The sequence below is a fragment of the Larus michahellis genome, chromosome 5 (genome assembly GCF_964199755.1).
Source record: "Larus michahellis chromosome 5, bLarMic1.1, whole genome shotgun sequence".
Lineage (NCBI taxonomy): Eukaryota > Metazoa > Chordata > Aves > Charadriiformes > Laridae > Larus > Larus michahellis.
In genome coordinates, this window is record NC_133900.1 from 42876409 (window position 1) to 42900399 (window position 23991).

The 23991-nt window shown below is 38.8% G+C and overlaps 1 protein-coding gene across 1 annotated transcript; it reads right to left on the reverse strand.

Annotated features, from left to right (window-relative positions):
• On the reverse strand, positions 1 to 20982 carry NAF1 (nuclear assembly factor 1 ribonucleoprotein). Its single transcript, XM_074589806.1, has 8 exons — positions 20619 to 20982; positions 18202 to 18340; positions 13696 to 13789; positions 10905 to 10987; positions 9695 to 9855; positions 7198 to 7249; positions 3295 to 3400; positions 1 to 703 (listed from the first exon to the last, which is right to left on the reverse strand). The coding sequence occupies exons 1-8, from the start codon at positions 20903 to 20905 to the stop codon at positions 282 to 284; spliced, it is 1344 nt and encodes a 447-aa protein (XP_074445907.1). The 5' UTR covers positions 20906 to 20982; the 3' UTR covers positions 1 to 281.
• Between the last annotated feature and the right edge of the window lie 3009 nt (positions 20983 to 23991).

The window sequence follows — 23991 nt, forward strand, 5'->3', positions numbered from 1 at the left end:
TACCAGTCTCCAAAAAGTTTTTATTTATCATCTCAAAATAGTAGATATTATAAAAATAAACCATTATTTAATATTCAGTTATTTTTATCATAGTTTTCTTTTTTTGAAACAGAAAACATATATAGAAAAATAAGTTTTCTATGGGTGTCCCACAGAGCATGTAACCATCCCTTCTATTGCTGCAGAAAAATGAAGCGTCTCCAAAATAAGGGAATATAGTCTTAGCAGCCTGTTCTTCCTCCCTTTAAACTGCAATCCTCTGTATGCACATTTACGGAAATTTAGTAAGGCCTGAACTGAGAAGGGTGGCTATCCGGAGGAGGTGGAGGAGGCGGCGGAGGAGGTGGCGGTGGCAAAAAGGGGTATGAGTTGTACATGTTTGGGCCTGTCCAAATCATATTCAGATTTGAAGGTGGAAGGTGGAACTGATGCATCTCATTAACAGAACCAAAAACTGGAGGAGGAAAGGGATACTGTTGCGTTATTAGATTTTCTTTTCTATGAGGCTGTGGAAACACTGGAGACTCCTGATGGATTCTGTTGTCCGAAGAGTACAGCTGTGGTGGTCTTACTTGTGGTCTCAAAAAACCTGGAGGGCCTGATGGAGGAGGAAATGGATCCCTGGAGAACCCTCTGCCACGGTATCCCCTTGAATAACTTGAAGCAGGAGGTTGCATTGACTGAGGAAGTCCTTTATTCTCACCTAAAAAAAAAAAAAACACACAAGAAACAAAAAACCACACACAATATTATTATTTTGAAAAGATTAAGTTTAGTTCTCACAAATCTTTCAAGCTGAAGCCAAAGAAATTTCAAAAGTAAGCTTATCAACAAATAACACTGGCAAATAATACATAAACAACAAAATAACTCATCTTGATTTATTAGAGTAATATAGGAAGAACGATCCTAAGGGTTGCAAATTCAGTCATTAAAAAAGAAATTTCACTTTCTTCCCCTCCAGGCATTTTCATTTGTGTTAATGAATCACAGGAACAGTCAAACTGTGAGCATTTTGGAAGCTTTGGTTTAAAACAAGATTTAAAAGCAACACATTTTAAAAATGAAGATAAATCAACACTGCATTACACTAAAGTGGTATACAGCTTTCAGACCTGAGTTGATATTATAGCAAAAACACAGGACACAGAAAATTATTTAAACTAAAATTAATGAAATTAACTTACTCTATCAGAAAAAAGGCAGCCTGTACCCTTAGCCCATTAGCTTTCATCATTCATTTTTCAAAGATTAATTTTTCCCTGTACAGGTCACTGTAAGCATATATTTAAAGCTCATAACAAATGTACTGCCACTTTATACAAATACTAGAAGAGTATTAATGGGATAAGTGCTGCAAAGAGCACCAAAATATTAAAACTGTTCCAAAGAGCTGCTAAGATATTCAAAAGGCTGTAGTATGTAAACCAAATATGATCTCTGAAGAATTTTTGGGGTAGAAACAAAAATATATTTAGGGGCATAAACTGCATAAAATCCACTGACTTTTAAGAACCTATGTGGACCTAATCCTTGGCACTAGAACACATAGAAACATTTTCACCTTTGAAAAGCTAAGTCTGGAAATCTAGTTGGATACCAAAATTCCCACTCATTTTCATGGGGGATTAGGACTTAGACTCCTTTGGTGCATGCAGTCCTCTCAGAAGCACTGAAGTGAAAGTACTTGAGTGAATATTTTTGTTCTTTCTTCTCCTATCAAAGGCTGTAACAATGAGCCAATTTTAGCGTACTCAGTTTTATGAAGATGCAACCAAGCAAAACTCCAGCTGAGACTGAGTTTGTGCCTCAATTTGCCAGATATCCTTGTTGTTGAATTCCACAGCCAAACTAAATTGCACACAGTGTAAATTTACACCACGTTATTTACAGAAAACTACAGCAAATCATAACCCATACTCCCTTGACAGATTGAGACAGTTCCTCCTGTTGCTTTCTCAGTTATGGAACACAGTTCAGTAACAGCCTCAGCAAGCCCTAGGCAAAGGCAGGTCTGCAATAAGCTGGCAGAATAAGGATATGGTGGAGAATATGCCGTTCTGCTATATAAGCAGAAACCAGGAGAGAAAACAACCATCAGCAACAAAGGGAAAATATGGCACGATTCAGATCCTTCCCTTAAGGAAGAACTGTCAAAACCAGAGGGCAAAAGCCAGTCCAAGAAAGATCGCAGCTTTATTTAAAGGGTACAAGGGAGGGATGTACTGTACACAGAGTAGAACTGTTAACAGGACAGTTACTAAATTCCCAGATCAAGAGAAAAGGGAGTCACCAGGGCACAACGTGCTCCAGAAGAGCAGCAAACTCATGGAAGAAGTCAGACCAAGCTAACTGGAAGGAAACACTGTACTGCAGACAGTTGAAGAAGCCTCCTATGTAAGCAGCAGAGGAAAGGGCAGGGGATGAGAGTCAGTAGTATGTAAAGGGAGTGTACAAAAAGCATGCAACAGAAGCAGACCAGTGAGAACAGAAAAACAGGGATGTGATTCAAATTATTCAATGAAAAATGGCAACCAAAAAGTTTTGTCAGTAGAGAGGCATGAGAGAAGACAGATAGGAAAATTTGGTTATTGAAAGCAGAGCACAACTGCAAGCATACACCTGAACAGATCTGTCAACAGCAGGAGAAAGGAAGGTGAAGAAGGCTATGTATATTATGAAAACCTATACATGTCTTATTAAACTACTGTAGGTTTTTTTATGTAATGACTGTGTTAGGTAAACAGAGAGGTTCTCAGCAGGCTACACAAGTAACAGTTTTTTTTCAAGGAGTATTCCTATGCCATGGGTAAGGAAGAGCTTCCTTTTCAGACAGAGGAATAAATTCCCCATCTAAGACTTGTGTCTTCTCCCTGATTGTCAGAAAAATGGGTTTCCAAAAATTGCACATGGCCGCCTTCTCCCTGCACTCAAAGGCTTAAGCTGAGCTTGGGCCCCAATAATCCCTGCAACAAGCAAGCTCAAATTCCAAAAGGTGGCATATCTTCCACATCCTCACTGTGTGTCAGCTGACACTGTCGTAACAGCCTTTGAATTTCCTCTGACAACTGTCCTCCTACTAATAAAACTTTCCTTCCACAGTTTAATGGAAAAAACCCTTCATTTTCCTTTTAAATAAAAATAAGGAACATAGCCACAAATTCATGAATATAACTTTGAAAAGCACAGAAATACTGATTAACTGTAGGAAAGCTCAATTATTAAGATAGATATCATTGTGTATTTCAAACTCTGTTTAAGAGAGAAAAGCATTCTCCCACAGCGTTTACTCACTTGATGCATTAGTTTCTGATTTGAGTTTCTTCCTTCCTTGACTCTGAGGCTTCTTTTTCTTCTGTTTTGCTTCTCTCTCTTTTTCATCATCACTGAAATCCAAGGCCTGGTTAAAAAAAAAGGGGGGGGGGGGCAGGGGGGAAAACAAGCCATATAGAGACTGCACAGAGAACTTCAGATCTAGCAATAAATCATTATTTAGAAAACAATACAACCTGCAGTCAGCTTAGAAGACTATTAAAGCTGCACTTTCCTATTTTGCATTCAAAGAGCCATCGTGCGTTCAGCTGGCTTCTCAACACAATCAAAAACTTATCACTCCACAAATTTCTCATAAGACAATTATACAATACTCTGTTATTCCTTCTAATTTTCCTAAAACCAGCAACATTCAAGTACTTAACACAAATTTTTGATTGCCTAGATGTTAGTAAGAAAATAAATTCGACATCTCTGAGGGAGCTGGCTAGTTATTGCCAAGAAAAAGCTTTTGAAGGGCAAACTGCAGACTAGGTAAATTAAAATACAGATTTTTAAAGTAAGTTAAAATTAATTTGGCAACCAATACTTAACTCAGCACACAAACTACATTAAAAAAATATTTCTAGTTTAAAATTGTCACTAAATTGTAACTTCCTATAGTATATTTAATAACACTGTTCCCATTAAACTTACGATAGCAACGTTATTCCAAAGGAATTTTCAGCTTCAGAGAACGCTGTCATTTACAATAGATTGAACATCACTGCAACATTTTGCTACCTTTGAATCCTAGCTTACATTTAGAATGAGGAAAAGTTATTAGTGACAGGAAAGAAATCTGTCCGCATAATTAGTTGCCTGAAAAACAGCTCACTTGTATGACTTAATGGTTTGCTCCCACCCCCCCCCCTCACAATTCTGAAAGGAAGGGGTTTGCTGCTCACTGATGTAACTCTATAGGTTATAGAGAGCACGGATCTCAAAAACACTGCACTAAAACAGTGCTAAAAAAGCCATGTAGAAGTTAATTCTGAATGCAACTATTTCCTCTTCTACATAAGTGGATTATATTCTTACTCAAAAAAATCCACAAGGAATACAACAAGACGATATATACCATGAAGTAAAAATCTTTCACTAACTCCTGCTTTTTCTAAGCACTTTAATATGCCATCCTCCAGTAGAGCAGAAATAACAAACAACAGGTACCTTCTGTTGCTAGCTAATTTCCATGTAACATTCCATAAAAGCTGCCTCACTGAGAAATCACATTCATCTGCTCCTGCTAGCCTTGCAGCATACAGGTCACACTTTGTCATCCTAAGACCCCAAAGACAAGGCCAAGAGAGGTTGTATTACTGAGTCTACAGTTGAGCTGGGCTAATTAGGAGCCTGTCAGAAAAGGAACACTTACCATATACCTTAAAGTAGCAAGCATAAAAGGCATAACATGGATTAATTGAACATTCATACACAAATAAAGCTTCACAATATCACAAAAAGAACCGACTCCAGCAATTGCATGCAGTTTACTGTGGGAGCTGGCCAGAAAAGTGATAGAATCAGCTGCCAGCTGAGGGCTCTAAAAGAGTCTGGCTGTAAGAGACAATTTCAAGCATCAGTAGCATTAAATTTGATCTGCACCCTTGTCAACAGCCATTACCTTCACAGCAAAAGCTACTTTCTATCAGCTTATCAGCTGTCACAGTTTGGATATCTTAGTGTAAACTCTAACTGCTAGAACTATCCAAAGATTATTCTAATTAAGGATTACAAGATGTTAGATGTGGTGTTTTCTCCAAAACAGAGCACATAGACATATCAAAGTCAAAACAGCCACGGAAACAAAGGTGTCATAAAAAGCAATCAAGTTTGCCCATCCTTGCCATCGCTGATTTTTTTTCAGGCTTCCTTCCTATAGTGAAGTACAGTAAACCTAAAGTTCCCCGGTACTTTCAGATTATAACCTGAAAGTAACAGTATCATAATTAAAACTAAGAAAAATCACAAAAAAAATAAATACCAACTTTGGAAAAAGCAATGGATCTATATCTGCAGAAGACTTGAATACTGGAGTGTATTCAGCCAAATTTTAAAGTTACTTTGGTTCCTACAAATTCAAATTACACAGTCATAAACTCATCTCCTGAACAGCTTTAAAAATATGACTAGCAAACAAAAAGAGCTCACCATCAGCCAATAAACACATTTTGTATCATCATCACTAGAAAACTGTTCAACGAAAGAAATCTAAGACAAGCCAAAAGTTTCTAAGTATACACAGTCTTTCAAAGCTCTATTGATCACATACCTACTGTCCAGTTCTATGCAACACTTCTAATTCTCAAATGATCATTCTGTGTGAGATGTCATCTCCCAGAGAAAGGAAGGCAATTTACAGTCAGAACTGACAGACAAAATTCTTTGAGCAAAGTTAACACTGCTCAGCTCAATTCCATTTGTGGGAATAAAAAAAAAAAAAGGTATTTCAAAATGCATCATCTTCACCACAGTGGAAGAAGCAGCATTCTGGGTTGACAGACTGATACATTATTACAAGACCTATCTTCAAGCACAGTAAAGCCTGTGTCACAACATCTCTCCTTCAAGCCAGAACAACTGGCCTGGGATAAGGACTGTGAATGAAAAAATTGATACTGTCCCTCACAGCATCCTTCCGGACAAGTTGTCCAGCTGTGGCATGAGTGGATTCATGGTTTGCTGGGTGAAGAACTGGCTGAAGGGCAGAGCTCAAAGGGTTGTAGTGAATTCCCAGGGCTACATCTGGCTGGCAAGCCAGCCCCAAGCCTGTCAGTGTTCAAGAGGCATTTGGAAATGCCCTTAATAACATGCTTTAGCTTTTGGTCAACCCTGAATTAGTCAGGCAGTTGGGCTAGATGATCATTGTAGGTCCCTTCCAACTGAAATGCTCTATTCTAAAAATTGGTTACAACACTAAAAAAAACCAACACAACAAAACAATTCACAAAAACCACCTTAATTATAGAGTAAGAAGCCCCTATTACATACTTTAGAATTAAGCAACCTTCTGGAAGGTTCAAAACAAGCAGATAAAGAGATCTCTTTAAGATACTATGGTAGACACAAGGCTTCTAGGAATCTCCGCTATTTTGGATAAGATAGGCTAAAAGCAGGAAAACAAATCTCATGAAAACACCTCCATAAAACTCTCAGCCTCGCAATTCTTATTGAAAAAGAAAACAGTCAGGAGAAGTATAGTTAGAGTGGAGTTAAGGAGCACTGGACAGGAAGCCTGGCTGTCATTGAAGAAAATGTTACAGATCCGACAGTAAATTATGTCAACGGTCATGAGGAGCTCTCAGTTCTATACTGCTTTTGTATGGAAGCAGCTCATCTCCTCTCATGAAACTACTGTTTTATAATAGCAAACAGTAGTGAAATCTTGCATTCTTTGAATGGTTTCTTAGTAACAGAGGATGTATCAAATTAATCCAACAGAGCAGACTGCAGTACAGTTTGCAGAGTACTAGCAGGCCTTTAAAGAAAACTGCTCGTGGCAAGGTAAAAGACAAAGCTGCAGTGAAAGAAAGCAAGGACAAAAATTCCCTAGCAGACTCAAAATTATTAGGCAAGGTAAAATCACTGCTACTCAAAGTTGGAATGTTCAGATTGCCAAGCATGTTCCTGAAGGACTAGAGTAACTGAAGATATAAGTTTTCCCAATTGCAAAAAGCAGTAGAAAAAGATAGCTAGTACTCTCTACACTGACTGTGGCCTAAGAAAAGCATGACCTTCTTTTCAATGAAGAAAAGAAGTACATCCAATTCTTGTATGCGTAGAAAAATAAACTTGCTAATTAGTTACTCTGCACAGATATTTCTCTACATGTATCTTGTGTAATCAAAAACAATAAACAAAAAAAATCCTATAGTTACTTACTTCAGGTGGTGGCTCTTGGTCATTCTTCCAAGATGCATCTGAACCTTTTTCCCTAAGAGAAAAAAAAAAAAACACATATATTAGACAATCAAGATGAAAGAAGATGGTGTAAGGAGACTATGAAGCATCTCTTGTTTGAGACACATAATAGCAACATATTCCACGTTAGAAATAATTTGGAAGAACTGTACCGTAGCAAATATGGTAACACTTTCTTCAAGGTATCAGATCTCCTATACCAGGAGCTGCCTGTTTTGAAAGAGGCATTTGGTTTTTTATGTTGTTTCTAAGTCAATAGAACTTCACTACATATGTCACTCGAAAAAATCTTCCTGCTTTGAGTGAAGACTGAACATTTCAAACACCTAATATTAAGATATTCTCTCAACACATACATTTGAACCTAAATTGCTTTGAACCTGAACTGAGGTAGTTCACTGCAACTTTCTTTTATGTCAACTAACTGCTGACTAGTCATAAGCTTTCTCATTCTTCTGGTTACAGAATACTTATGTCCAGTTAAAAACAGCAATGAACTGGTCTAGTAGAACACAGGCTTTAAGTGTATCTATAGCAAAGAGAATCTGGAATCAAAAAAACCTCTAAGCCCAGCTTACAATTCTATTAATACAGTGTTAGCTAGATAATTAGGTTTCATCTTCTATTTTGTTGTAAATGTAATACTTCAGACCTTAATCCTGATTCCTTTTCTTTTCAAAGTACCATCACAAGTTTTAAGTAGCAGTTCTAACACTTTAAGCCTGTAATACTCCACAAGCTGGTCTGTACACAGTCAAAGTAACAAAAAGCAGAAAAATAAGCAATCTGCTAAGGTCCAAGAGCCTCCTTGTGATGCACCAACTGAAGCTCAACTTTGCCATGCCACCAACAATCCATGCCACCTTGGTTTCTTTTATATAGACATTACCGCAGAGATCGGGAATCAAAATTCTTTATCCTTTTTCAATGAGACTTAATTTGTGAAAATGCAGCTTCAACAAATAGCACTAATTGCCTCACAAAAGCTGAGGAACCCCTCCTGACAAAGCTAAGAAATAAAATATCGTTCCAGTGAAATGTAACTTCAGTCACATTAATCAGAAAATATGGTTTACGTCAGATTACACCAGTGTTCACACTGGTCATTTTAATGCAGAGTGAGAAAGAATGCCTGATGCACTGTTCAGCTGCACTGGTAAGTCATGAAAGCGTGAGACATCTTACCCAGTGTTCAATTTTGTACCATATATGACAGTAAAGTACTACCAAAGGACAAATAGTTCCCAAAACTAGTTGCAAAGCATGTAACAAACTAAAACATAAGTCTCACGTCTCAGATGCTGAGCACGGCACACAGTTATTGATGTAGTAAGCAGATGATTAAAGTCTGTGCAGTTACTGTGCTAAGCAACAAAGTTTAATGGCACAAATCAAAGACCAGCTGGCATCAAAATGATGCAGAAAAACAAACAGGCAGCAGAGTGAGAAAGTGATCTATTTTGGTCTTCACTAAAAGGAAAAAAAAAAATATGCTTGTTGCTTCTACAGAAATGAGAAAGGTAAGGGGGATAAGACTCCAGCAGACCTGGCCACACACACCTGACTAAAGAAAAAATTCAGTAGGAATACTGGCAGAGTTGCAATTAATGCAGACATCAATATTATAATTTTTTTTCTGACTATAGAGAAGAGGGACTAAATCGCTTGTATGACAAAGGACTTTTTAGCCTATAGTTATTTCAGACAATTATTCATCAATAGTTAGAAAACTAATATCTAGCAGTCATTTATTATGTTTTATTTTTTATTCTGTATCTTTGAGTACACTTCCTTTTAAATGCCAACAAGTCCTATTCATACATGCTACTTTCCTCAGTCAGACTTGGGTACAAAAACACTATTGAGAAGTTTCTGAACATCACACTACATTGGCACACAACCCCCCTCCCCCCCAAATTTACAGCAGGTAATTTTCATATAGAATTTATATTCTCCAGCTTGTAATGTGAAATAAAAATAGTAAATAAATAAAAACTTGTTCAGATTTCAAACAAATTAACTATAACTTATGAAACTAAACAAGAATATGAAGAACAACAAAATCCAGAAAGTTCACCTTTCAAAACCCATGTATGTGTGTGAGAGGGTGTCGGGGAGGGAAGTATCAATGAATTTATTTCTGGTTATGGTCTTTTTAGGTAACACAACAACACGAAAAGAAAAAAAGCGTAATATATTAAATTGAATAAGAAGCTACTAAACTTTAGTAATTTAACACCTTAGAAGCTTGTAGTTTACAGCTACTCTGTACTGTTCTGAAAGGCCAAATCAGTACAACTTTGTTATTACAACACAGTTGAGAATACCTGAAAAAAGAAAAAGTTTTAATGTCAAGCTTAGTCCTGCAGTTTCTCACTCAAGGCTAAACTTCTATTCAGTATTTTTAGCTATATTAAAAAATACATTATAACCAGAATAGAAAAGAAGTCAGACTCACTGTTTTAGTTTCTCTGCAAATATATACTGGGTGAAGTCCTCCACTGATGGAGCAAAATACATGCTATCTTGCACATTAATACCTTTTGCTTTGATATGCTCAGAGCTGTTAAATCTTAACACATAAAAGGGATGTAAAACAGGACCAAATATCTCAAATATCTGTAACACAAACAAAATTAAAATGTTTAAATAAACCAAGAGTAGGTAGCTAATTTCATTGTAGACAACCGTGAAGTTTTAAGATGCTTTGTATTTAAGAAGTTCAATATATCTTCAAAATGCAGCATCAAAGGAAGTTGCTTTCATGCTTTGGTTTTATTACCACACTTTGATAGTATACTTCTCCAACTACTGTTTAAGACTTAATGTGGAAAAGTAAGTTCTCTCACACGTTGATGTTGCCTTCACCCACCCAACTGCATTGCTTTCATTGTCTGCTTCCTCTACTTTGGCCATCTTTCCTTTTGTCAAATCTGTTCTTTGCTCCACTATGCTTTCAAATCTCTTACACCTGGAACAATCTCCTTATCATTTATTCCTCAAAGTTCATCTTTACAAGACGCTTTTACATCAGTTCCCCTATCTCTTCCCCAACTGCATGGAAAGCAGAGAATTCCGAGATGTTGTACTGAACATCTGCAAATTCAGGCTGAGGTTTTTTGTTTCACTCATGTCTAGCATTCAAAGATATTATAGTAGTAACCGTTCTGGATGATGGCTTTCCTTCCCCAGAAAACATACAAAATTCAATGCAACACCCCTCTCAGCAAACATACTTCATTATAGTTGCATAAAGCACACACTGGCCTAAAACTGGAACTGTAGAGCACAGATATGTAAACATTCCCCATTTTTCCTGAAACTTGACTCTAATTTCTCCAATCTTTGCCTCCAACTCCTGGCAATAAAAGAGCCCAGACTGTTATTCAAGACATTATACATCTGAAAGCAACCCCTCCCTCTCCACAAGCACTCATAAAATAGCAGAAGCTGATCGCACATTGTAATTCTGTAAGGATGCACTGAATTCCAGGTTAGGAATTCTTGAGAATAAAAAAAACAGATTACTGTAGCAAGAGTCAAAAGCACAAAGAAAAACTATGTATCAAGGAAACATTATATTTCATTTAGTGAACTTCAACACTATGTGTTGGAACAAACACTTTGAATTTTATATTAGATAACAGGTTTTTTTGCTTTACACACACCTTTCCTGCTGCTTGCCGATCTTCTTTAAAAATTATACTTTCCTCATTTATTGGAGGTAGGCCTCTCAGTGATTCAATTATTACTAAAATGGAAAAAAAATAAATAAGAACTTTATGTTTCAACAGCAGTATACAGTTAATAGCAGAGAAACGTAACAATCCACAACATTATTTGTCTACTAAAATTCATAGAGCTTCACCTGAAAGTTTGTGTGCATACGCAAACTACTTACAACTGGATGCCCCTTCTCCAGTTATATGAGTGGTAACTTTTACATTTGTTTACAGAATTATTATTCTCTGGGGTAGAGAAAGGAGATCAGATGACAGGTACAAATGAGAGATCTGAGATATGAATATGTGATTTACCCAAGATGTTTCTTAAGTGCATAGCAGCAATAAGCTGGTTTTTTTTGAGTGCAGATGCACATACATATTCTGCCTTCTTAGTATTCCAAATGAAATTCTTCTCAGAAAAAAAAAAAAGAATGGAGATGGCTATTCACCATAGCTTCCCCTAATAAGTCATAAGAATCAGACCAGAACACAAAAGATGTCTGGCAGTCCAGTCACAGTAGCAACTAGTGGTCCCACTTATGTATAAAGGTACACAATTTGAAATACCTTTCTGCAATTTAATATCATATAATAGTATCACACTACATTTGGGCTTAATCTATGATTAACAATGGTATGAGTGGTCAGAGTGAACAAGTCATTGTAGTAGCTCAAAATATGAAATCTGTTAAGACTTAGTAGAATTAAACACTTATAAATGGACACAGAAACATGTTCTAATACACAATTTGATATGCCAGCTACTTCATTTTTAGGTTTTCCAGATTCAAGGACATAAAAAGCTTATTATTTACTGAAATCGTTACAGTAGTTCACATTTGTTGCTTTAATTTACAGAAATACTGTGTCTTCCTTTACATTCAGCAGGAACAATGCTTAAAGCTGTCAATACAGAGGCCTAGCAGCATTACACTCAAAAATTCTGATTCTGAAGGTAATCTTTTCTACTTCTAAAACAACTGAACGCTCCATTAAGCATTCTCAGTGCCCCTCCACCATCAAATAAAGTCACTCAAGCACTTATTGTCACTCAGACTTGAACAAAAACTAAGATTATCACTGCTAAACTTACATAACAGGACTTAAAGCAATAAACATCTCATCAAGCTAAAACTCCACCTTTGCTGCTACTTCAATCTGCAAACACCTTGTGACATGCCAAGCAAGCCTATGACAATGCTATAAGCTTAATAGTTCACTTAATTTCAATAGAAGGAAATCAGTTTATTTTATGCCTACCTGTAAGATAAAATATACAAAAAAAAACCCCACACCAAAAACTCTCAGAGAATGCTCTCAACTTGACTAATCCTGCATAGCCCCATATTCCAGTAGGCTAAGGAAGATATTCTGAAAACATAAGTCATGCCAGTCCCATGAAACTCAGAAGAAACATTATCACCTACAGCCTATTTGACCTACAGCTCCCCCTATCCCAACCCATCCAAAATCCTCAGCTTATACTCTTCCAGGGCCCAAAGTGCAGTCCCAGGGCAGGTTTCTCATATATAACAAAGCTGTTTACTTTCCAGGCTACAACCCACACAGTGAATTTTTCTCTTCTCTTCAAGTACCCTGAAGCAAAACACAGCAAAAGTTCCATTAAATTCTCATACACAGAGCAGAAGTTAAAGTTTACAGGAAGTACTGTCATCTTGCGTTTAGCTAGTGTGAAGCAAGCATGAGCCTATAGTGTTCTAGCCTTATAATAGCCTGTATAACCTGGAGTCTTTTACGATAAAAGAAAATTTAATAGGAAAGGCTATTTGCTTTAATTCTTTTGTACCCCACTTAACCTAAATATTTGACCTTTAAAATTGAACTTAATTTCTAATTTTCATAAGCAAATTCTTTTGAAAGCAGTTCAAGTAGCATGGAACACTTGGAATAAGCTTAAATACAAACATACTATGGATATTTTAATACCAGCTTCAGCAAAACTTTGATTTCACACATCAAAAAAATGAGGTCCCAGGTAGATCTGAAAGGATCCCTGAATGTATATCACCTGCCGTCAAGCTTGTATCTATTGTATGTCTCAATCCCATTAAGCTTACCCTCCAACACCTATAAATCATGTTAGCTATGCTGTCCTATGACTGCTGACACTGGCAGCTTGTATTTGGTCAAGGTGACAGAAGTGGGATGAACTAAAAAAAAACCAAAAAGAAAAAAGAACAAACACATACTCAATGTACCAGTTACCCAACAAGCACTGCTACACTGGCTAAAGAAACAAGTCTTTTTACTGTCCTCACATATTAACAAGGAAGCACTTGGGACTGCATTGTACTACATCTGTGCTTTCAGTTATACACCTCCTGTATCTTCAGAGATAATTCAAATATAGCATGTACAACTGGAAGACTTCCTAAAATACTGCAACTGTTCAATCCTATTGTTGCCAGAATTAATATAAAGATCACAATACACAGTGAAAAAAGGCTTTTGAATGAAAAAATTAGAACATGGAAGTCACACAGAAACACATGCATAATAGTCATAGTACGTTAATTTTTTGAAGATGCAAGCCAACTAAATGTGAATTCAACACAAGTGTCATTTGGTAGTCCAAGTTCTCATTCAGCAATGTGCTACCGCCTGAAATAGAATGCTGCAGTACCGACACTTTGAGGGAAGAGTTAAGTACAGTCAGTGTAGAGATATACAGAAATTATTTTAATTAAAAACAAAGCAAACATATCTTGCCTACCTAGCTGCTCAATGATGCTGGAAACTGTCCCAAAGAGCTTCAGTTCAACATCATCAGGCAGAATTATTGTTAAGTCTTCAACAGGAGGTAGTTCCTGAAAATATCAAGTCAATGTTCAGAATATAATCTCATCACACTTAAGACGTTCACCACTTTGTTGCTGCATAAATTTGACAATCAGAAAAGCCTCCTAGCATTTTGAAGGTTTAATTAAAAAAAAAATTTTGTTTGATTTCCCTCTTTCAGAATAATTTTAAATGAACTCATCTTGGGGAATGTCACTTTTGAAGACATCTCTATTGAGACGCTACTCTACATATTTCTGTTGCAACTAAAGTAGAAGCCAATTTTATTCAACTGGAGAAAACCAACAACTGATAGACATTTTGTTCATTTTTTTTTGAACTTTCAAGTTAGATAAATTAAGTTCAATGTACAACACAATAATTAGATAATCAATAATGAAAAAGTCAGACAAGTTGTCTGTAATCACATTCAACATATGACAGAAGAAAAATCTACACAGCATGTGATAAAATAGTATGAAATACACCAAATATATGTATCATCTTATTCAACAAAATGATGTGTGTTTATTTATACCATGACTCAGACCATTACAGAAGATGTAAAGATAACAACAACCTAAACAAAGACAATTATTTTTAGTTGTAAGTTGTATTTGGTACACAAGAGGATAATCATAGAGAACACTTTTGAAAAAAATGCCAAGCTTCAGATAAACAAATGAGTACTGCACAAACAATATTCAAATTAAACTTTTCCCTCAAATGTAAGCATCAAAATCTGCTATCAAAGGCTGATTAACACCATCACCTACCTCCAATTCACTCATAAATTAAGATTTCTATGAACATACTATACCGGTGAGGATTCAATACAAACTATATGGAATGCAAGGTAAGAGCAACTAGAGTAAGAATCATCTTCAAATACAGCATCTGAATTTGGAAGCAGAGTCCAAACCTTAGCACTGAACTGCACTTTTAAAGGCCACCATCAGAAATAAACTCCCTCTCCAACAGAAGAATCTGATCCTGTCTTACCAAAACTTCACCTGATAATCTTCAGTCTTAACAAAAGTGCTTGGCAAAGGCTTCTAGAGCAACTCAAAGACCAAACAGAGACCAAGACTGTCCCAGATCATATAATATAGCATTGAAGTGACTCATTCTGGATGTCATCTCCAAACACATAGAGGAACAGGAAGTCATTGGAAGCGGTCAACATGGATTTACAAGGGTAAATCATGCTTGACCAATCTGATAGCTTTCTATGATGTTATAATGGGTTGGCTGGATGAGGGGAGAGCTGTAGATGTCATCTACCTTGACTTTAGCAAGGCTTTTGACGCTGTCTCCCATAACATCCTCATTAGGAAGCTGAGGAAGTATGGGCTAGATGAGGTGACGGTGAGGTGGATCGAGAGCTGGCTGTGTGACAGAACTCAGAGGGTTGTGATCAGCGGCACAGAGTCTAGTTGGAGGCCTGTAACCAGTGGTGTCCCCCAGGGGTCAATACTCAGTCCAATTTTGTTCAGTATATTCATTAATGACCTGGATGATGGGACAGAGTGTATCCTCAGCAAGTTTGCTGATGATACCAAACTGGGAGGGGTGGCTGACACTCCGGAGGGCCATGTTGCCATCCAGCGTGACCTGGACAGGCTGGAGAGCTGGGCAGAGAAGAACCTAATGAGGATCAACAAAAGCCAAGTGCAAGGTCCTCCACCTGGGGAGGAAGAATGCTAAGCACCAGTATGGGTTAGGGGTGGACCTGCTGTTAAGTAGTTCTGAGGAGAAGGATCTGGGGGTCCTGGTAGACAGTAAATTATCCATGAGCCAGCAGTGTGCCCTTGTTGCCAAAAAGGCCAATGGAATCCTGGGCTGCATAGGGAAGACTGTGGCCAGTAGGTCGAAGGAGGTCATTCTCCCCCTCTACTCGGCACTGGTGAGGCCACAGCTGGAATACTGCATCCAGTTTTGGGCTCCCCAGTTCAAGAGGGACAGGGAACTGCTGGAGCGAGTCCAGCGAAGGGCAACTAAGATGATTGAGGGACTGGAGCATCTCCCTTATGAGGAAAGGCTGAGAGAGCTGGGACTCTTTAGCCTGGAGAAGAGAAAGCTGAGGGGAGACCTTATTATGGCATATAAGTATCTAAAGGGTGGGTTGAAGGAGGATGGTGCCAGACTCTTTTCATTGGTTCCCAGTGACAGGACGAGGGGCAACAGGCACAAGTTGGAACATAGGAAGTTCCGTTCAAATACACGGAAAACCTTCTTTACGGTGAGGGTGACAGAGCACTGGAACAGGCTGCCCAGGGAGGTTGTGGAGTCCCCTTCTGTGGAGACTTTCAAGGCTCGCCTGGATGCAGTCCTGAGTAATGTGCTCTAGGCAATCCTGCTCTAGGAGGGGAGTTGGACTAGATGATCTCTAGAGGTCCCTTCCAACTCTGAAGATTCTGTGAAGTCAAGATGCTAATTCAGATAGAAACCCCACACCCTTCTACAGGACAGTAAGTTTTCCAATGTTAAACGAACTTTGCTGCTACGACTTAACTGAGTCACGGATGCCGGAGTAAGTCAAAGGCCAAAGACCAGAAGGAAGAAAGCTAAGATTTTGATCATAAATCTCAAACTCGTAAACTGTACTATCTGTCATACTATATACAATATCTGCCATCCTACACTTCAAAGGAGGAGGTTCTAAAAAATAGTTCCACTAACACTCCTTAATATGTGCGTGTTTTTTCCCCTAAGGACATATTCCAGTTAAACATTTTCTTTAATTTTTCATTTTATCTTTGACCCATGCCTTAGCAAGTTAGCTATTATTGGCAACTTTTTAACAGATAAGTTTTAATTTTCAAATTGTATTCTCTCAAACTTACATAAGACAAACTACAACATTTTTACAGACTAATTCTAGTACAGTACAATGGCTTAGTACAAGATACAGTAAATAATGTAATTGCTAGAAGTTCCTATTAACTGTCACTGGAAAAAACCTATAACTTTGCTGAACCAATGAAATTAATCAGGCCGCTACTCAAAAGGAAGATGATATTTTGTAAACACTTGGACTTGAAGCTAGTACACTAATGAGACAAGTGTAGATCAACAAGCATTTTCAGACTATCATGAGTTTTATTTAAATAAATAATTAAGATGAAAGGTAAATAAAACTTGACAAGTATATCTATTTGAGCAAGGATTTTTGTTCAAAAGTCTAGTGCTTTAAAAAAAAACCCAACGTTGTCATAGAAGCACTTTTGACGGTTCTACTATTAATCATACTTCAAAACAAAGTGCATGTAAGCAGGAATTGCTCTGATGTTTTACTCCTTCAGAACATAACTTTATGTGTGTTTCTAAATCTTTGATTAATTTCAGGGATAAAAGAATATGCTAAGAGCTTTTCTTCACTCTAAGTGCCTACACAGAGAACAGTTTAAGAATCAACAACATACTCCCATCTCCTGTTGTTGTTGCTACTACTAATGCCTGTCAATGCTTCAGCCTTTCCAGACATTCATTACAAACTCTTAACAGAGCACTGAAACAAAGGTAAATGTATCCAATTGTATCTGCTCTTCAGAGGTTTTTTTCTCTACCTTTCTAATAATTTCCTGTACCCTCCACTGGGCTTGTTTCTCATTCCAGAAAGCATTTTTTATGAAGGGAAGAGATCTACAGAATAACAGATAAATATGTACTGTTAGTGTAAATTGACATTACAGTGTTACATTATCCTTTTATTTGTAATCCATTACAAATGATGTATAGCTAATCATCCATTAGCAGATTATTACTAAAACTCATTCCTTTAAACCTCTTAATTTTGAAATAATGAGGAATAATGCCAGCAATACTTAATGAGTATGTTATTTATGAGAACTAAAACCAAAAGACAGTATCTCGATGCAAATTAAGGTTCTGATCCACAATACATAAAAAGAGTGCTATAACAAAAATTGTAGAATAAAACAAATACAAGCCACTTCTATGACCACTCCAATAATTTTGCTTAAGTGAGCAGAGGCAATGCAATCTGAACCTCTAGAAGGCTTAATACAATATTTGAAATTTTTACCTCAAGGCTAAATATATTTGAAATATATCTGTAAGACATATCAGACCTTCAAGTCTCGCACACAGAGAAAGGACGATGAAAGCATGGAATATACAAAAAAAAAAAAATGTTCTAAAATATCCAGAATTCTATCCAGAAGTTTATTTGTTTTTGTCGATTGCAACTGTGATTTTATACAAATATGAACCTGAAGTGTGCTGTAAACCTCACTTCAGATTGGTCTTAGTATACTGAAAAATAAGACATTTTAAGTTATAACTGCGGTAAACCTGAACTAGTGTAAAAATATACATTCAATCACTTGGTATTGCAATGACTTAAAAATATAATACATTAAAATATTTTAAACTGAGTTCCTAGAAAAAGGTTTAAAAGATAATGCATTGTACTTACATCAATAGGCAACTCATCTTTTGTTTTAACACAGTAAGACCTGTTATCCTTCTCATTTGGATGATGATCATCATCAGATACTGTTGAAGGAGAAGACGAAGAGGAGGATGTAGTTGATGAACTATCTGAATCCGAATCACTAAAAAAACCAAACATGGGAGTTAGAATATAGACTTCTACATTACAGATAAAAGAATGGCTAGATTATAAATTACTCATATAGCTTTGGTTACTTTTTTTCTTAACTCTATACACTTGTATACAGAAGAGCAGCAACTTTTTCTGAACCTACAAGCCACTGGACAAGATCACAAGAAAAAAAACACCTCAGAAGAGTAGTAGCTTCAGCAGTTTGGAGCAAATGCTAACAACTACAATGGCTCGCTTGGGTTCCCACTGTTTCACTGCTGAATGGTGAATATGGCATGAGAGCAATCACCTCTTTAAATTCTTCTAATCCAGTTTCTCCCACTGGCTACTCCACACAGAAGTCCAGCACCAGCATAACTCCCTCTGTCATACATACATGACAGTACTCCCAGTATCGAACATCATTTGACGTAACTAAGCATAAAAAAATCATGAAAGATAATACATTAAACTACCTGCTATAGCTCACAGTGACTCTTTTGTATAATCCCAACACGAGCATAAAGCTAAGTGTAAATCAAGAAAATACTTATTCCAAGCAACACATCTTGCACTATGAAGGTAAAAAAAAAAAAAAACAAAACTAATTTTTGCAGAAGAGATTACTTTCATAATTCACAGCCTGTTTGAATTCCCCTAGTACGTATTCACACAGATTAGTAATTTAATTTTTCTCCCTCGCACATGTGTAAGAGATATTTATTGTCTCAGATTCTTAGTATTTCAAAGTAAAGAGCACAGTAAGAAACTAGTCCTTATTCATGTCAACACGTTCGTTTTAGGGAAAGTTTAAGTTCTTCAGGAACTGGTGGAAGAAAAACCACATGGAGTAATTGATCCTGGTGAACAAAAAAACATATTACAAGCCTTACACAAAAATACACCAAGGCAGGCAAATGTTTGTAAAACTGCATCTAGCCTTTCTTACCTGATCTGGCCTCTAACAAAGCAGCATTTAGAAACAAAGTGACAAATAAAACATAAAAAACACTCCCTCCTAGCTTCTTTGGTATTACATTGCCTCCTTCACAAGCAAATGGATGGCTTTCAATTATCTTTTTCTGCATATTTTTTTTTCCAACAAATGTCGATAGGAAAAAAAACAAGTAAGAGAATCTCTCCAAATAAACCTTTTGAAAAAGCCAAATAAGGACTTCTTGGAACAAAATCAACATAGCAGAAAGACAAAAATCAGTCAGACTACCAGAGACCAATCAGTAGACAGAGAAAAAAAAAGAAAGAACAAACGTTTGAGATACACATAGTCAGTCAAATAAGTTAAAGCTATCAAGATTTTGTCTTTAATATTCATATGAACACCAGCACAACAGATTTTGGAAGCAAATACTAGAGGTGAAGCCCCTGCCATAGGTCAGGAATTTTGCTCTCCATCACTTCATGATTTTCTGGAAAAACTTTGAACCAAGCAAACAGAGTATTTCCAAAGTCAAGCTCTAACACATTAACTGTTAACAAAGCTCAGTATCTTCTTTTTAAGAAGAGAACCTTAGACTTCATTTCAGCCTTCCCTAATTAGAAGAACATACCTATTCTGCTGCAATGGCTCAAAAAGAAAACACAAAACTCACTGAAACTGAAAAAATATGCAGGCTTCTAAGACTGAAACAGAGCCCACATCTAACCAAAGTTACCTTTCACCAACTACACTGAAAACCAAAGCACAGATGCAGTGGAAGACGGAACCTTTTATAAAAAACATACAGGTTGAGAACGAGCTTTTCCACCTAGATGCCAACATTAGAGCATGAGTTAAGATCTGCAGACTCTTTACCTTGAGTCCAACATTCAGCTTCTTTCAGCAATAACACCGCAGGTGTCTTGTCACAAGCAATGTAGGTGCACCCTGTGAGGACCATGTCAAACAAGACGCTCCATTGGTCATGGTGGCCCAACAAACCATTATGCCCTACAGGCCACCACCACCAAACTCATGTTTTCATTAAATCCTATACCCTTACACTCATTGTTTTGGAGACTTATTAATTCAACAGCAAAACTACTAGTGAAACATAACAGAAAGTGTCATCTTTAATGGGAGAAAGAGCTACAGCGGCTGAAACACTGGGACAGGGGTGGACTCGAACACCTCGCTCACAGAGCGCTCACAAGGCAGGCGACCCACGCCGCGGCCCACACTCGCCGCCGCGCAAGAGGCCTCAAAGGGGAAAGAGCCACCCGCGGAGAGCGACGCGACGCGCCACCCTCGCCCCGCGGCCCAGCCCCGGGGCTGCCAGGGCTAAACCCACCTGTCCGAGTCCGACGAGGGGGCGGCGGCAGGAGGCCCACTGGGGCTCGCAGGCGGCGGCGGGCTGCGCGCTCCCTCGGCTGGGGGCGGTGGGGCCTGGGCTTCCCCAGTGCCCCCCTGGGGACTCGAAGGGCTCAGCGCCCCCTCCATGCTCGACCCTTGCTCCGCGCCCAGCTCCCGCTCCGCGTCCGGCTCCCCCTCCGTACCCGGCTCCCCCTCCGCGCCCGGCGCGGTGCCGGCGGTACCGGGCTCAAAGGCCAGGGCCTCCATCTGCGCCACCACCTCCATATCTGCACCCGGCGGCCCGCGCCCCTCTCGCCCCACGCGGCCGGCGGCCCCGCCCCCTCCCCGCAGTACGCCACTTCCGGCTGCCCCGAGGCGCTGGTTTCCCGGGCACGGTGGATGGGGCAGGGCGCGTGCGTGGGACGAAGGGCGGGGTCATCCCGTGGACGTCACGTCACGTGACGTGGAGCGGAGGGGGCGGGCGCGCGCGAGGCGCGGGGCTGTGGCTGCCGTTGTGGTGGCGTCTCAGCCTGCGGTAGTAGCCCTGCAGTAATGGGTGGCTCTGCAGGACCTAACCACGGTCTCGGGGTCGCCCGACCACTCGCCACAGCATAAATGCCTGTGCGAGTTCCAGGGTCACCGCAAACACCAACCGTATTGGGCCTGAGGGTAGTGCGGTGCTGCACGCGGCCCTGCGGGGCAGCCTGTTGGTGTCTCAGGCTGTTCTTCTGGCCTCCAGGGGTCTGGTCATACATGGTGACCTCTCGCGTAGGAGAGAAGGGAGGAATTCCCCCTGCCCTCCCCCAGCCTCGGACTTAAAGCTCTTCCCTGTGGCAATAACTCAGGAGACCAGGAATGTGTCTTCTCTGGGATACAACTTACCCATGGGAAGACCCAGAAGGTGTTTCAAAGGCAAGCATCCTCAGGAGGTCACTGACAGGTCACTACAGGCAGGTCCCTTCAACCCAGGCTCCAAACTGCAACCAGCCAGCTGTGCTCCTGTGCCAATGCTGCAGGCTCCTGACCACCACGGAGCTTCATCACGCTGTCCTTCGGGCTGGCTTCCAAACCAAGAGCTAAGGCTGCCTCCACTCCCAGGCACGCAGGGCGAACAGCAGAGTGCAATATAGGTCTGAGGAGGAACACGATAAATAAATACATGAAAGAGTTAACATGTGATAATGCTGAGAGCACCAAAGAGGACTGGGGCTTGACTATTTGGTGAGAGCGGAGGAGGGAATAATAGGTTTTCCATATAATGAACTTCCCCTCCCCTCTGAGAGGACTCTGTGCCCAAAGAGCACCCAAAACTCTTCATTATTCTCCATAATGGCTGGGATACATTGGAAAAAAAAACATCACAAGTGAGTGCTTTGCAAGTGCTCCACACGGGCTGAAGTGAGCATTGGGCAGGCAGTAGATGTCTTTCTCTGGTAGTTCACTCTACATTTGCAACATGACGCAGCAGATGCAGCCAGCAGAATTTATTCAGTAGGAAAATTAAACATGTTCAAATACACATATAGCGTAATTCATCAGTTTTGGGGTGGTTTTTTTTTCCACGTTTATGTAAAGTTATGTATAAGTCCAGCAGAACAGGCACATTATGGGCATTTGGTGTGTTTTGCACTGTCTGAAGTGAGCAGCCTGTATAGACTCCGTGAATAAACAGCAGAAGTAAGCGCTCTGATGACATGGTTACTCTGAACACCGAGATTAGGAGTCACCTTCTCCTCAGTGACATCCTTGGGGTCCCGAAGTGAGGGTACGTGGGGCTTGTTGTCTGGATGTTGCTGCCCTGTACTGCAAGCTCCTTAACAAAAGGGATCTTCAGAAATTCATGCAAGTAAATGTCAACAACAATTAGATGTCAATTGCACGTAGATTAAATATTGAACAATCGGAAAAATGATTTAAAGTGAATCTCCCTGTCGGTTATGTTTTCATCCTTAATGAAGTGACAGAAATGAGATATATATCCAATTAAAGAGCAAGTAGAGGCAGAATCCTACTGAAACCCAATCCTGCAAAAACTGATCCTGCAAAACCAAGTTTCATTTTAAAACTGAGCAAGGAGAGTTTATCGTTAGTTTGAGGGTTTTTTTCATTTATTTGTTTGTTTTTTAGAACTGGGACTTGAGATGTACCTGAAATGGACCATAATGCAAGATTTGTGAGATTGTGTGAGAAAGTTTACCAGTACGACTGAGAGGGAATAATTTCCCTAAAGCAGACAAAGCCCTTATATTGGCTGAATCCTTTCTGAACAAAAGGTAAAATTCATAATGTAGGACTGAATTAGTTGAATGATGAGGAAATGAAAATTAATTTCATTTGCTAAATATAAACCTCTTAGAAATGTAAAAGCATATTAAAGTCTCTGCCTTGCACTTATGTAAGTAAAATTCTACAACTGTCTCATGAATCATGTCTTTCCTGCTTTTTAAAGGATTTTAGTAAGTGTTTTGCAGCTTTACTCTGGCACCTAGATTGTGTTTTGACAGTTTCCGCTGTGTTTGTGCAGAACTGGCAGCATCTTTCAAACAAGGAGATACTTTATTTCATCTGAACACGGCAGCTTAGCCTTTAACATGTAAGATAGCGTTTCTCTTAGAATGAGGATAGTGAAAGGCAAGATGCATAGTAAACATAATCATCCATCCAGGCATGGCATTTTTAAGTGATCTGCAAAGTAGCAGCACAAGCACGGAAGTGTTCTAGGAAAAGAGTAATTTCATAGATGAAAACTTGAATCACAGCAGTTCTAACACTTGTTTTCAAGGTCTGAGCAGTTAAGAAACGTCACTGCTGGGACTGGAATCCAACATCATCTGTCAAGGCAGGGCTAAAAGTGATTGCAGGCCTGGTTTCTGCCTGCAATTTCTTTGATGAAGCCCTCTGGAGGTGTTGTTTTCTACATTTATTTTTTCTATTGCTGCAGCTAAGTCAGGTGTGTGTAATTGTTCCCGTCACACTTTTAAAGCTAAAATGACACCATTCAAGCTATTATTACAATGTTTTCTTGAATTTCTTTGGATGCAATAGAGAAATCTGTTGAAAAACATGGTTTGATCCTGATCTCTCTCCTGAACTTGAAGGTGGAAAATCGCTTGGAGATTTCAGTATGGTGCTTTTTATGTCTTTAGAGGAAAAGGCATGAATTAGAAAGGAAGTCATGTTTCCTAATATATTTGAAATATGAAAACAAATACTATTGTGTCATTTATCATTTATAGATTTTATGCTTTCATATTCTAGTGGAATACAACAGTGATATCAGAGGCGATAGGTAGTATAAGAACAATGCACTTTAATTAATAGAAGGAAGATAGTAACTTTGAAAAATATAGTTCTGAAAAAAATTTTTCTTA

Coding starts and splice junctions, on each gene's coding strand:
- NAF1 (XM_074589806.1), bottom strand. CDS start 20,905: ATGGAGGTGGTGGCGCAGATGGAGGCCCTGGCCTTTGAGCCCGGTACC. Junction 18,341..20,618: donor CCCTCGTCGGACTCGGACAG/GTGGGTTTAGCC, acceptor TGGTTTTTTTAG/TGATTCGGATTCAGATAGTT. Junction 13,790..18,201: donor AAGATGAGTTGCCTATTGAT/GTAAGTACAATG, acceptor TGATATTTTCAG/GAACTACCTCCTGTTGAAGA.